We start from the raw sequence: 15000 nt of genomic DNA, 5'->3' as shown, positions 1-15000 counted from the left end.
CTGTGTGGCTCATCCTCCAAGATCTTGATATTGCGACTCTGTTGTGCAAGATCGATGCCAAAGAGAAATGTATTCTTCTCCTTGTCACTGTCCTGGTTGCCTCTGACTGCTTCCTCAGTCACAGAGCCTCGCCGAGCCGACAGGACATCATCAATGGTGGCTGTTATACTTGTTGACGTGCTTGATGTTGTAGTGCTTTTACCTTCCAACGATGGTTGATCTTTGGATGCCTGAACTTGTACTTGCTGTGGTCCTTCATTTGTCTGAACCTTTTCAGCATCACCTGTCTCCACTATTTGAGATACCTTTTTACGTGGCTCAACATTCACTGGCACTCGTTTCCGATGCTTCAAGAGTTCCATCTTGCTCTCAAAATGTGTTTGTATGTGCTCTGTGGTGTCACCACCACCCACACTCCAATGAATAAGACCACTATCAAAAGCTTGTCGCCTACCCAATTTACTAGTATGCCCAATGACAAACGGGTCTTTTTTCCTCATAATCTTGATGGGAAGCTTGTCAAATTTACTAGCCTGCTTTGGCCTTTCCTGGGAGGCACTTGTGTCCTGCAATGTGATAGATGATCTGAGATGATCTTTGCATGAATTATCCTCACCTTCCCTATCTTCTAATTCATTTTTATCATTGGATTTTAGAGATTCTGTAGGCTCCTCTTTCTCCTGCTTAATCTGGACCTGTGATGTTTGCACAGTGTTGTTTTCTAGATCTTCCTCATCATCCTCATCATCCTCTTCCATCTGTTCTGCCTCTGGCCCCTCTTCATCAGACATCTCAGGGTCAATGGCTTCTGGGTCAATTAGGGTCCGCTGCCCAGGGTCTCCAACCTCATATTCTTTCAATATTCCAAAGATCTCAATGAGGCACCTTCGGAAGTACTCAACAACAAGCTCAAGGAAGCCAGGAAGCTGCAATTAGAACAGAGAAGCAATGAAGAGAAGTTATAATACTTTACCAACCTCACGCATCTTAAGTCATACAGCCTGTGATATCTACTCACCTGGTTCAGGTTGAAGTTAGAAATACTGTTGTCATCATAGAGAAGAATATTAATGGTATCCAAAGCCCATGTGCTCTCGGCTAACAAGCCTGACTTGAGGGACATCATGACTCTCCAGGCTTCTGGTGTTCCTGAAAACAGAACAAAATCCATTTATCAGACTACTACCTAAATCAATAAAGACACAAGGTACTCATTGAGGGGAAAAAGTCATGAGTCTCTTACCAATATCTTTCATGGTAAGCCGACGACGTGGTTTCAGAATAGGCTGCGAGGCCTCTATTGAACCTGGTGGGAATGCAATGTCTCTCCGAATCATAGGGGGCTGCACTGATGGCTGAGCAATGTGTGATGCAGGGACTGGGGGTCCAGCCTTCTGAATTTTCATCCCTGGGTGCATGTATGGAGATTTGTTGGGTGAGGTCCTGTTCTCCATTGGTCTTGGCATGGGTGCAGGGCTGGATACTTGTGGAATGTGGTTCTGAGAGGATTGATAGTTGGGCTGAAGAGGTCTGGACATAGGTGGCCCTGAGGCTACAGGCCCATATGGGGGCTGCCGCTGGTTAACATGGCCAGGCCAAGGTCCCTCTTGGTTCATGCGCTGATCTGAAGGCATCATGTCTTCAGAACGATTCATGCCATGGTAAACTTGACTTTGAGAAGGGACACCAGGTGGCCCTTGGCGGTTATGATAGTTTGGGTAGTTCATCTCATTACGCCCTGGCCACATGGGTCCTTGGGGTCCATCAGGAACCGAAGGCATAGTGCCACTCATGGAGCTACCCATCATCTGTGGTGGCATGGAAGGCTGAGAGTTTGGACCACCTACATTAGGTCCTCTCTCTCGTCCAAAGCCAAAAGGAAATTGGCTCTGTGGGCCTGGTGGGCGTCTTTCTGAGCCTGGATAGGTGTTATACTGGTTATACATATCTGATTGGGACTGAGGTCCACCTGGGGCCTGGGGACCCTGCTGCTGACCACTAAAGGGGTACATGTCCCCTTCATGACGTTTTGCAGGAGGACCGTAAACACCATCAACTGGCCTCTTCTGTGTGTAATTCTGTATTTGTGAAAGTTTAGATTTTAGTAAAGACACATCTGTTTAAAGTACAAAAAAGTAAAAATGTGTTTCACTGACCGGTTGTTGTTGTGGATACATTCCTGACTGCTGATTTGGGTATGGTCCACTAGGGGGAGCTCCTTGGCCAGGATATTGATTACTGTAAGTATCATGCCTGAAAAAAGTTTTGAAAGGCACAAAAAAACTGTTGTGTAATAGTGAATAGCAAACAACAAAATTTGCATTTGTGAAGATGCACCTTATTGCAGCACATCAACATTATAAACAAGTCTTTTTTTAATTAAGCTTTCTATACAACATCTGTTTATTTTAATTAAGTGCTAACCTCTGCTGCTGTGGAGGCCGATTAGGTGAGTACATCCCTGCATCTGCACCGGAAGGCATCATGTTGGGTTGTGGACCCATATTCCCATCTGGGCCCATACTTGAATCTGGTCTGTGAGGAAATTAAGAAATTGAAAAAAAAATTTAGTTGAAGATATTCCTTAGATAAAAAAAAGAAAAGAAAAACATGGTCAAAAAGCTATAACCTTCATCAGATTTCTGAAAAAAAAAAAAGATCACAATACTGCCGACAGAACTTAATTTAAAAGGTAAATGATTGGAATAAATGCTCTCACCTTCTGTCGTATCCTGGACCATATGGGTACTGTTGTCTTTGACCCATCTGCATATTTCCCATTGGTCCTTGGGATGCTCGATTATATTGTTCACCCATGCCACTATTTGGGCCTTGACCTGGGTTCATAAACTGCTCACCCGCTGAAAATATAAGCAGAGTTCGCTGAATGTTCTCTTTTAAATACTAAAATATGTACAATTTATGATTCTTATCCTGAAAAGATATTTACTACATGATAAATCAAATAAAATATATAGTTAGAAATTTAAGTGGTAAATAATTTATATAATAAAGGCTTTAATATTTGTGTTTTTGTTAGAATTTTCAATAATTTTCCCATAAAATATCCTTGTTATAAGTATAACTAAATTTAGTTATATGTATATTTTTTCCTGATCGCAAACATTTTGGAAGTCAGAAATGGCAAATCAAGTCAACTACCTGCAAACTACTGTAATTGAGTGATATCAATATCATAGTAGCAGTACTTTTAAGAAATCATGATAATGGCAAGGGATAACTCCCAATCAGAAAAAATACCTCAAACAGATAAATTCACAAAACAGATGCTTAATTTCACTGTAAAAATTTGACCTAAATAGATACCTTTTCTCATACCACCAAATGGGTCCTTATTTGGCTCAAAAGGTCCCATACGGCCCATCATGTCTGGTCCACCCATACCAGGTTGATATCCTGAATTTGGGGTCACAGAGTTTCGTCTTGAAAAGGCTGGATCCCCACCATCAGCAAACGGGTCTTGCAGATTCACACTACTCCTGTGAGAAAGATAAGGATGGTGAGGTTACTTGTGATACTATGAACCTTAAAATTCATTCTGAGGGTCCTGTCCAAATACAGAAAGAGAGAACACTGACACACACCTAGCACCAGGCATGGGTGGCATCTGACTGTGCGGTGTTGAGGCAGGTGTAGGGGGCTTCAGGTCTCCACCTTCGGCCATAGAACTACTGGTTGACTGGGGCGTCTGAGGACCCTGTAACGATCCTGATCCAGCTTGAGAGAAAAAAAATGCAAATTGACAGTCAGCTAAAGTAAATGTAGCCATTTTTAACTTTATGCTTTAACAAGAACCACAAAACCAAATATCCCCAATCCACATGGCTATAATTTAAACATCAATTATATGTTCTGACTTGCTGCGACTGTCACTTTAGCAGCACTTTCACTGTCAGTGTGGACAGACAGCATTGCCAACGAGCAGTGACACACTTTCGAGGAAATTGCTGAGCTCGGCTCATTTTGCAACCTTCCCCAGCCTGAAATCATGCTGCTTTTCATGCCGCTTAATCTCATTTGAGGACTTTCCCCCACCAGTGACACAGGGAGAGGTGCTCTGCTAGCTAAGTGCTCGGAAAGTAGCATCCTTAGATTAAAGGCTCCATAACCCAGCATGACAGAGTCTTCATTACTACCACACAACTAGTAGCTAACAACACACCAGACAGCTGAGTGCTTAGTCATGTTTTGAAGAATCTATATGCTTCAAAGGTGTTCAGCTGGACTGCTTAAGTACTCAAAGCCAAATCATAAAATAACATCTAACTACTTAAATATATTGCTGGACTTTTTTCTGACTGGACTCATCCCTGACTGCTTATGCTCATCCCTACCAACATGATCACCATGTTCAAGTAAACATGATGCAATAGTGGATGAGTAAATGTCAGAATCAAGGGAATGATGAGGAGAGTGACACACAAATGTGTGTGTGGATGAACGGCATGTTAGCATGCCACATGTTGTGGCTCATCTTGCGGCCAGCTAGAGGACGATTACTACTGGCACGCTTGTCGATGACTCATGCTTCCATTCATTAACTCGTACACAGACTAGGGTCACCGGCAGGTCAGACGTATCCGTATCTAGCACTTCACACATGCTCTTTAACACACACACTCGACACAATACCTCAGCCTCCCTCCTCTGGGCAAGGATATCCCTTGAACGCAGATAAAAAGAAAGGGGGAGGGTGGGGAAAAGAAAAAAAAAAAAGATGAGGAAGAAAAGCCCAGCTTGACTTTACATATCACCACCCCCTTGGATTTTTTTTTCTCCCATTCATCTTTTTTTGGCTTAGTTCAGCCCTCCAGGGGTTTGCCTCTGAATCCTAAGGCCAGGAAGAAACCGTCTGGAGCAGGGAAAAAAAAAAACACAGTCAGCCTGGAGCACCTGACCCGGTGCCAAGCAGACATGCTCTACATCACAGGGGATCCCCTTTAACTTGCCCCATTTCTCTTGTAATCTCAGTCACTGTCAACTGAATTTACTCTCTGGCACTCAGTCTTTAACATGAGTGCTGTTTTTGGATTGAAAAAAAAAACAAAAAACGAATTGAGCATAACCGAACACAATGATCTCCTCAAGTGTATTTAACACCCAGGCTTTTTGCCAGTTTGTACTATAAGCTGGATAATCTGCCATTGTTGCAGACAAATGCAGTGTTTGCTACAGGAAAGATGCTCGGGATGCATGTCCAGTGCACAGATTCATCTGACTGGTTCATCATATTAAAGCAGATATTTTTGTGCTGGGTAATAACCACTGAGATTTGTTTAACTAACACCATATTAAAAACACAACAATGCACTGATATTTACAGAGACACTTGAAGGACTCATGTGTACAATACAAAATGATGCAGCTATTCTGATCATTTATTTTAGTCAAGATGAAAATGACTCATTTCAGCCATTTAAAATTTAAAACCACTATCGTCAAACTGATTAAAAATGATCAATATTTCAGGCCAAATTAGTTTCAGAAGGCCAAAGACCAAAATAGAGATGTTTAACAATGGCCAAAAAAACAAAACAAATGACAAAGCACAACATTAATAATAATCTTGTTGATATTGGCAGCAAAATATGTCAACACAAAAGCTGAGAAGAGAATAAGCCATATCACCACAGTTGAGGGTACAGAGTTGTACTGTACCTGGCAGTCTTGTAAATCACTATAAACGACACAAGAAATGAACGTCAAACGTTGGCGTACAAACATTACCGCCTGTACTAAACCACATCAAAGCAGAATTCCATTAAAACAAGACATGAACACTATAAAGATTGGCGTTTACAATCACATTAATCTAGACAGTTATAGGTGCATTATCAGGCCATCGGGAAAGGTTTTATGCCTAGGCAGTTATCATCTTTCAAGTCTGATTAAGTCAGTGTCCTGGACATCATGAACACAGTATACCTGCATTTGCGAAAAAAACACAACCTTTACTTTACATTCATCTCAACTTCCCTGCATTCTGCATACCACTGTTTATCGAACTTTACAAGGAAAATATGATAAAGTAAAGTGCCAAATCCATTTAAAATATAATTGATGTTTAATCTACAACTTTGTTTGTAAGATAATGCCATTGGATTCACATTCACATCAAGGCATTGAGATCAAAAATGTGAAATTGTCTGAACTGACCTGGTGATGGAGGCTGGACCTTGGCCTGGTTCTTTTTAGGGTCATTATTGAAAAAGTCAGGTGGCGGGTCCTCTCCTCGCTCGATCTTGCACTCAAAGGCGTAGAGACACTGGATGTACTGTTTCTTTAGAGAGCTGGCCGCACTACTGGATGTGCCCACATTCAGATTAGTGGCTAATTCCCTCCATTTCTTGTTCTTGTTCACCTGATAACAGCACACAGATTGAATTTAATGACTGTGGTGGGCCGAGGAGATCTTTTTGTGATCTCATGTACTGTACATATCCAACAGAAACTAAAATAAGCATTGGTTTTGACCTGAAAGAAAATATGTATTAAAAAAGACCTTATAAACTTTCTTGCAGTTCTTGATCTTATTCAAGCATTAAAGAGGGTTTGTAGAATTTAGAAACCCACATTATTAGTGACACTAGTGGCTAGGGGTGTGAACCTCACATTTTGGTTTGGTTACGATTATCATGTCATCGATTGGTTCAATTCGTTATCTCGGTGCATCACAGGACACTGACAATGCTTTCTATACACAATTATATTTTATTGTTCACAACACAAGAATTCTTGAATTAAAATTTTTTAAATATGTTTATATTTATACAGTATATGAACCAATACCGAATTGTCCATGTCTGCATCGCGATGCATCAGAAAAACTATTACTTTTGACACGCCTACAAGTGGCCATCAAGTGAAGTGCAACGAGTGATTTGTTGCACGCACTCAAAAAAAACTATTTTCCATTTAAATTGTGATCCCATCTTTCAAATGTGCCATTCAAAATGCATTGAATATATATTAAATGTCACATTATTATTTCTCTATTCTTATTTAGGGGATTTTAAATCTTGCACTAGCTTGTTTTATCAGATTTTTCTCAGAGCTTGCTTAAACTACAGAATACTGTCATATGTTTACCTGTCAGTTCTACTTAATGACATTTGTTTTATACTAATGTGAAAAACAGCTAAACTGACACAAAGTCAAGGTTAATACAGTTTTTCCCTCCAAGAACTATCAATCAGTCAAATAAAAACAGAAAATAAAAACAGGAATAAAAGCAACATATATTCAAATCCAAATGCATTACAAAATTGAGAATTGAAAACAAATCGTTTGTGCCAATTCCCTGATATACTATAACCAAAGTTCTTTAGTATATCAGTGAAGCATTTTATACTTCTAATAGTCAACATTTAGGTAAACACTAAAAATAAGTCTAAGCTTCAATAAACAACCTTGAAAGTCAAAAAAACATTATAAACTTGTTCACCTGGCAATAATAAATGATTAATACATAAAGTCTTAGGTTAAAAGCATTTCAGCAAGTCCAATAAGATCTCCAAATGTAATGTTCTCAAATCAGGAAGAGCTCATATCCACACCTGAGTGAGGCCGCCAATCTCTTTGACGGACACATAGAGGCGAAAGAGGTCAAGGGGTTTGCGTCCCACCGCAGGGAGATTGCTCATGCCCATGGCCTTCTCCTCAGCGAACGCAAGGTAACGATCCACCCACATTTTCCTTTCTGGTTCTGGACCCAGCTCATACAGACGAGTTATCTTCTCATTAGTGGTGGTGGAGGAACTTGACTTCTACAAGAACAAAAGACGAAAACAGCCGAAACGGTTGCAAATATTAGATTCCTGCTGTTTGGTATAGGCAAAAACACACAATTTCCATAAACAGGAAGCAGTGGGGGTATATCAATGTGGTGTATATGTGCAATGCGCAATTCACTGGAAAAGCATTTTCATTAATGATGTATAAAGCCAGGACTGCAGGGAGCAATTTCAAAACCCCTGAATGTGCGTTACTCCCCCTGTACATTCACTGGCTTTCACAACTCTCCATACAGATGATCAGTCAAGCGCTGTTCACAGAGCTCAGGGCAGCTTAAGAGAGGCATGCCGGCCTACAACAACACAGCCCAGACCCATTTAAATATTAATAGCTCTTCACCTTTTTCGATTCAGTCTTAGGAGTCCCATCCACTTTGTTATTCAACTTTTGAGATTGGTTGAGCTTGTCCATGCCAAACTCTGGACTAGGAGCCATGCCTGTGAAAAAAACGGAAACACTTTGTCAGTGTAGGCTTCTTCAATTAAGATGCAAAAAATAGATAAGTCCTCTGCAATGTAATGCTATTTTTAGGCTCCCTTTTTTTTGTAGGTGTCCTACAAAATGTTTACATCTACTGAAGGTCCAAATCACTTTGGTCAGATTTCGCAATTTCAGCTTTCAAGACTTGTATCTACAGTGTTTGGAACAGTAATGATGCCACTGGTTTTACCACATAAATTCAAGCTCAAGTCCCTATTGAAATGTAAAGTAGATTTGATTTTTTTGCAGTGCAGAAAAAAGCATCTTCTCAACATTTCAATAACATGAATCAAACACTTACAGAAACTAACATTTCAGGGTCAAAAGCCATTTTCCAATGTGTAGTACGACTTGGCTCGCTTTACATTGGCTTAGTTTGCTTTTCACTCTGCACTTGGGTAGGGTCTCAAATTGGGTGGGAATGAACACAAATTTTTACTTCTATAGCGTGTGTATGCAGTACACCATACCCAGATGCACACCTCCCTAAACTCCCTAGTCTACAAGTCACAATAACACAGAAAGTTCTATGATTGGTCAGCTTGGTAGCATGTCACACTTTACACACATTTCCAGGTTGTTGTTATGTAGCTGTGGCAGAAATGGTAAAAAAAAAAAAAACCAACAACAACAGCAGAACAAACGCCACTTTTATCGCTGTGACATTGTTCTGGATTTATCCATTCTCTTGCTGGATTTGCTCCTCAACCATCAATGAGATCACAATATTGGGTGCATAGGGTGCTTTCACACCTAGACTTGTGTTTCAGAACCTGGCCTTTTCCACCGTTAGCGTGGTTCGTTTGGCATTTGTGAAACCAGCAATCGCGCTTGGATGCGCGCCAAAACAATTGGCCCGAGATCGCCTGAATGAGGGGGTCTCAGCTTGATTGAAACAAACTCTGGAGCGAATCGATTGTAGTGAGAAAGCAATATGATCAAACGAACTAACAAACAAGGTTATACCACAGTGTATTATGGATATATATACTGCGATTTGAAGAGAGAATAATGATTAGGGCGGGATGTCTTCATTCCAACCAGTAAATGTGCGTTTCATTTCAAATATAAAAGTGAAAGCATGCTGAACTATTAACGAGAGCTGATCATCTGTTATCCAAAAATTGACCAAACTGTTATTTCCATCTATAATGTAAAGCCTATAATGCATAATTCTAGCCAATGGCTATGTATGGAAAAGTCTTACCTCTGATTTCTATTTGGTGATTATGTCTGTGGGTGTCACCATTCAAAATTAAAGCGCAGCTTTTCGCTTATAATGTCTTATTGCTCATTGTCATAAATTAAAATAAGGACGCATAACAGCTGAGGGAGACTGAAAAATAAACCGTGGAACTCTGACCAACGTGACAAGAGTTTACTCACACCTGACTTGTTTTAGCTATTTTGGTCCATTTAGAAACTTTGCTGTGTGAAAGCAAATCGCACCAAGAATAAAGAGCAACATTGTAAGAATTCTAGTCCTAGTCCACTTCACCATTAAATCGAGTGCAAAACCAGTTCAAAATGATCCCATAGTTACTGTTGCTGACTAATTGATTAAACTATATAAAGTTTATGTAAAACACTTTCAATTAACATTGTGTAAGAAATGCTTTGCCAACCAGTGAAGTGCAGGGTTTACATTTCACATTTTAGCATCGGCATGACTCGCTTAGAATCAAAACTGAGTTGGTACTAAAATGTAGCAGGTACTAGATAATGGACACAGAAGAAAACAACCCAACCGTGAACTGTACCCAGCCATACCATGCAGTTGGAAGTAGATAAAGCCAATAAACACCATTGCCTTGTATTATACAAATTTGTTACAAATCAACATAGATCTGTGCTGGAAAAAGACTAGAACTACAGACGGCTCATTTCAAGCAGATCAGAGAAGGTTCTCATCTGGGAGACAATAATGCCATTAATCATGCACTTTGAAAGTCTGCAGACCATTTATATTCACAAACAGCCCCATAACACTACAAGAAAGGTAATATCTGAGAAAGCAAAATGGGGCACTTAAATCAGAGATTCTTAGACCGTAGATAAATCAGAGACTTTTTGCCAAAAACATCCAGTTAACAAGATTACATAATACAATATACACTCCTCCAAAATACAGGACAAATTCAGAAAGCGCTCACCTGCAGAGTTATTGGACATGTTGCCAGGCATGGGATACTGTCCTGCTTGATTCATCATACCCTGCATGCTGTTCATGGGTGGAGCGTATGGAGACCCAGCTCCCATCATTCCCTGGTTCATGTTGGGATACCCAGGTGGTCTAGGAAAGAAAACATCCAAAAGATTTGACAGAATCTTAAATGGTACGAATGACTCAGTACTGATCTTCCATTGTCTCTTTCAACACGCTGCCTTCACTGTTATGATCTCATTTTCAGCTCTCACAGTATGACCAGACTAACTCCAGCTGTGCTCCCTGGGACTGTAAAATCTCAGCTGCAAGTCTGACTCTATTTGCAGTCCTTCCAGGATTTCATGATTCAGAGACTGTAGAATTTGAATGCAAACTAGTACAAAGCCTGTATTTTGGCTGTTTCTCTTTGTTTGTTTGGGTTTTTAGCAGAGAAAATAACATTAAACTCACTAAAGGAATAAAATTAGCTAGTCAAAATCCATAATTCTGAGCCAAACAAATAGGTATTCAGAAGCCTGCTGCAGATTTTCATTATAAAGTGATAAAGCATGAGACACCCTACAGAGGACTTCAACAAAGCATTTAAAAGACAATGTTTCAACACCGAGTAGACGCATTTGAGTGACAGGATTATAAATGAATACTGATCTCTCTGAATCATTAATTCACTGCCCTGTACTAAAGATCTGTCTCATTTGTGAAATCAACCAATTTACAGATGCAAAAGGTGTTGGCTAATTGGAGTGGCCATGTTTTTGTCCCTGTGGTTCAATACCTAATGGTACAACTAACCCTCTGAAATGAGTTTTACGTGAAATTGTCAGGTAAGTTATTTCATCCAAATCTGTTCTTCAATTAGGAAGTGCCAGATTTGATCCAAACCTTTTGAAACAGAGCTTGGCAAAACTTCTCAATGAGTTAATGGTTTGAAAGCAGTATGTGGTGCAGTGTACCTGTGTATGGAGTTGGACGGGCCATGGTGCATGCCCGCAGCAGCAGGATCCTGAGGCTTTCTATTCATTCCAGGTGGAGGACACATTCCAGACGCCACCTGAGGAGGCATGCCACCCATATTGGGGCCCATGCCAGGGCCGTACGGCCTCGTACCCATCTGTCCCGGTCCCATGCGCCCAGGAGGCATCCCTCCATAAGGCCCTCCTCCACCCTGCCCTGCCATAGGATTCATGGAGCCACCCATGCCAGGACCGCCAGGATAGTTAGCATTAGGCATGCCTCCATAACCTGGTGGTCTCGGGTAACCTGTACAACAAATTAACAGGTTCAAAATTGTACACTAGGCTATTGTAACGAGAACAAAATCTATATTTTTGATGCTCTAAAAAGCATTCGGTCCAACCAAAGCTTCTCACCTTGTGGTCCATATTGGCCACCCTGCGGCCCATAGTTGCCCATGGAGTTGTTCTGCGGGTAGGAACCCATGCCAGCATGCATTTGGCTTCCAGATGTTTGCCGAGGTGATAAAGTTGACCCAGATTGAGGAGAGCCATAAGGCATCTGAGGGTTCCTCATATATACTGTTGAGAGTGGACACAGATTGGCTATAGTAAACTACCCTTGAGGTTACTTTCATGCAAGTAGTTGTGGTGTGCATCCAGGTGCCCTTTATGAAGTTTTTTTATTTGTTTATGTTTTGACTGCTGTAAAAGAAGCCTTTTATATCATAAAAATGTGTCAATGGTTAAATAGGCCGTTTGGGGTACAGTTTCGGTAGACAGAAATTTCACAACCAAAAAGCCAAAATGATTAAATTAGCTAAAACAGCTGCATATCTCAACTTTTCAGTTAGTTATTAAAGCCTCCACAGAATATCACCTACCATTGTTCAGCCTGCATTTTTTAATACTAGGGTAAATCTGGACGTGTGCAAAAAAGGCTAAAAGGCTGAAATGACAGCTGGAAAAAAACTAAGTGATATTTTTTGACAGTGCTCTACTTCACTCTAAAACATACAATGCATATTTAATCTGATTATACAGCTTCAGGCTAAACAGTCCCCAAGCCAAACTGTAAAAATGATAAAGCATTACTGTAAATGGATCTAAACTCACCTCTATCCTGACCCATGGAGGAATGTAACATACCATCCGACTGGACACTTGAGGGTCTGGGGGGCATCTGGTTTCCTGTAGTGGACGGGAAAGTCAATGTTAAAAAGGTAGGACACTGCACCATATCTTATTCTCTGATTCATTTTCACTTCTGCTTCAGGTAAACAAACGAGGTGTCCTACCAGGAATGGTTCCAGGTGAAAGTGGTCCAGTGCGGGAAGCAGGGCCACTAGCAGGTGAGCCCACGGGTGAAGGCGAGGGGCCGCGGATACCTGATAGGTGAGGGGAGGTGTGTGGAGAGAATGGAGACTGTGCAGGGTTGCTCTGTTCGCCTTGACTGCTGGACACACCTGATGTGCTCACGCCTGGGCTCAAAGCACCCTCTGTGCCTGTGGGCAGATCGTCAATGGAGCCTGATAAATCCTGTACAGGACAACAAGAGAAATAGAAACATGTTATTAGAGATGTCGACAGGGCAAGTTTCACTATTACCTGCAGCTCATTCTCAGCGATTTGAACAAACCCCCAAGTATTCGCCCTGCAGTTTGACAAGCATGAAAGACACCTCAAATCATCTGATTTATTCAGAAAAGGTGTGTTGGTGCTTTTTATGGAGGCTCCAAGGAGAGATGGTGATGATAAAATAAGATGATTTTTAAATGTTTTTGCAAACAAACAAAAAGTTTCTCAAAAGTTTGTCTCACTACCACACTAAAAGTGAAACTACTTTTTCACCCATCTCAAATCTTTCCCAATAGGAGCTCTGTGACTTAAAAAAGACGAGCAAATGAAATGGGCAGAAATACTACACAGAGGTGCACTTACATAGAAATATGAACCATCTCTAAAAATCAGAAAGTTGCAGAGTTGTGGTCCTTTTAAATTCTGAATAAACACCACATAGCCCTAGTAAACATCTTGGCAATCATACTTTTCCTCCTCAACATTAAGCAGGACTTTATTGTAAAGTACAAAATAATGTCATCAAAATGTTAAAATTTATTAAAAAATGCATCATAAATAAGAGACTTGAGACTACATTACCTAAAGAAACTCAGCTTGCTTATGCAAAAGGAAAAAAAAAACTCATTACTTTAAATTAGGCATGTATGATGATCTCTAAGTATGTGGATTGTTCACAATGTTTCTAAAAGCAGAGTAAAATTAGTTCATTAAGTAAATCAACTGTATACTCAAACTTCCCTATTTTCTAAATGTATTTTTAGTGTCTGTTGTTTTAAAAGCAGAAAAGTGTTGGACAGACACCAAACATGGTCACAAAAACGGAAAGTCCAAATTGGTTAAGAATGACCATTTTTATTTATCAGGGTTTCTGCAGATATCATAATGTCAAATTTAAGACTTTAAGACCTTTTTAAGGCCATTAAGTATTAAATTTAAGACCTATATCACAATATCAAAAACACACAGACACATAAAGAGAAAATGCTAAATCACAAAATTTGTGGTAAAATAAATGTATTCAAATTGAACAGTGCTAAAGACAGGTTAGACGAAACAGCCATTGAGATATTCTTTTAAATAACAGGGGGCGGTCAAAAGAAACAGACAGTAAAATCAGACGGATAAACAGACAAGTAGAAAGTTTCTGGAACTACGTAATTTCATTAATATCATTTAAGATTTTTAAACTAATTATTTTTTATAATTTATTATTATGATTATAAAGATTTTTATAACCATTCGAGAATTTTTAAATCAAACTTTGATGCATCAAAAGTTGTTCATATCTTGGACAGTTTTACCTATTAAAGTTAAATATTAATGGCAACAGAACATGGGTTGCTCTACAATTATACTTTTTATTATGGCAAGAATAAAAGCAAAAAAAGGACACTTACAAAAAAAAAATACAGACTTTATATTTCATTTTTCCCACTCAACAATTCACACATTACTGTCTGGCTTGTTTCTGTCCTCTACTTATAAGCTAAAAAGGCAATAACGGTCCAACATTCCTGATCATTATCACCAATAAAGCCTCTTTTTTGTTTTAACAAACTTACCCCTCAGGTTTTTCCAAACTTTAAACACAAACTTTCCTCCTTTCCCACTGCTGTTGCGATTTCTAGCCAAGAATTATTGGTCATCTGGTTCTCCCTTTGATAACACATGGACGATTCATAAAGATGTCTGTACAGTCGTACCTGTTTCAGACAAAATCTCTTCAAAGTATTTCATATTCAACTCTGTTCGCTTGAGTCTCTAAAAAATTTTGTGAGCTCCGGCAGCCAAAATCATGTCGCGCGCACCCAAAGCGAACCTCCGTAAACATAACGATGGCGTCACATTCACCGCACGCACTGAGGTCAATAACAGAAAGCTAATTGGCTATTGCACGTTGGTCTCATTTGTAGTTGTAATACTGTAAATTACAAATGGAATAGTGAAATACTACAACACCACGAAAGCCAAGCAACAACAACAAAAAATAATTTAAATGAGCAT

At 39.9% G+C, this 15000-nt stretch overlaps 1 protein-coding gene across 1 annotated transcript in view; it reads right to left on the bottom strand.

The window, feature by feature from the left end:
- The window catches only part of arid1ab (AT rich interactive domain 1Ab (SWI-like)), an 81981-nt gene that overhangs the window by 1925 nt on the left and 65056 nt on the right, over window positions 1-15000 (bottom strand). The window contains exons 5-20 of the mRNA XM_056480329.1: window positions 12714-12954; window positions 12532-12606; window positions 11833-11997; window positions 11416-11722; window positions 10449-10588; window positions 8155-8252; window positions 7578-7787; window positions 6178-6382; window positions 3606-3738; window positions 3328-3500; window positions 2720-2861; window positions 2425-2535; window positions 2157-2253; window positions 1244-2078; window positions 1019-1149; window positions 1-926 (exon numbers count right to left, since the gene is read on the bottom strand). The exon at window positions 1-926 is cut by the window's left edge and continues 1925 nt beyond it. Of these exons, the coding sequence (XP_056336304.1) occupies window positions 1-926; window positions 1019-1149; window positions 1244-2078; window positions 2157-2253; window positions 2425-2535; window positions 2720-2861; window positions 3328-3500; window positions 3606-3738; window positions 6178-6382; window positions 7578-7787; window positions 8155-8252; window positions 10449-10588; window positions 11416-11722; window positions 11833-11997; window positions 12532-12606; window positions 12714-12954 (3989 nt within the window). The remainder of the gene's footprint in view (window positions 927-1018; window positions 1150-1243; window positions 2079-2156; window positions 2254-2424; window positions 2536-2719; window positions 2862-3327; window positions 3501-3605; window positions 3739-6177; window positions 6383-7577; window positions 7788-8154; window positions 8253-10448; window positions 10589-11415; window positions 11723-11832; window positions 11998-12531; window positions 12607-12713; window positions 12955-15000) is intronic.

This window comes from Danio aesculapii, chromosome 19 (genome assembly GCF_903798145.1).
Source record: "Danio aesculapii chromosome 19, fDanAes4.1, whole genome shotgun sequence".
NCBI classification, from domain to species: Eukaryota; Metazoa; Chordata; class Actinopteri; order Cypriniformes; family Danionidae; genus Danio; species Danio aesculapii.
Note: the sequence above shows the minus strand (reverse complement) of the source record. Positions and strands in the feature narration are given on the sequence as shown.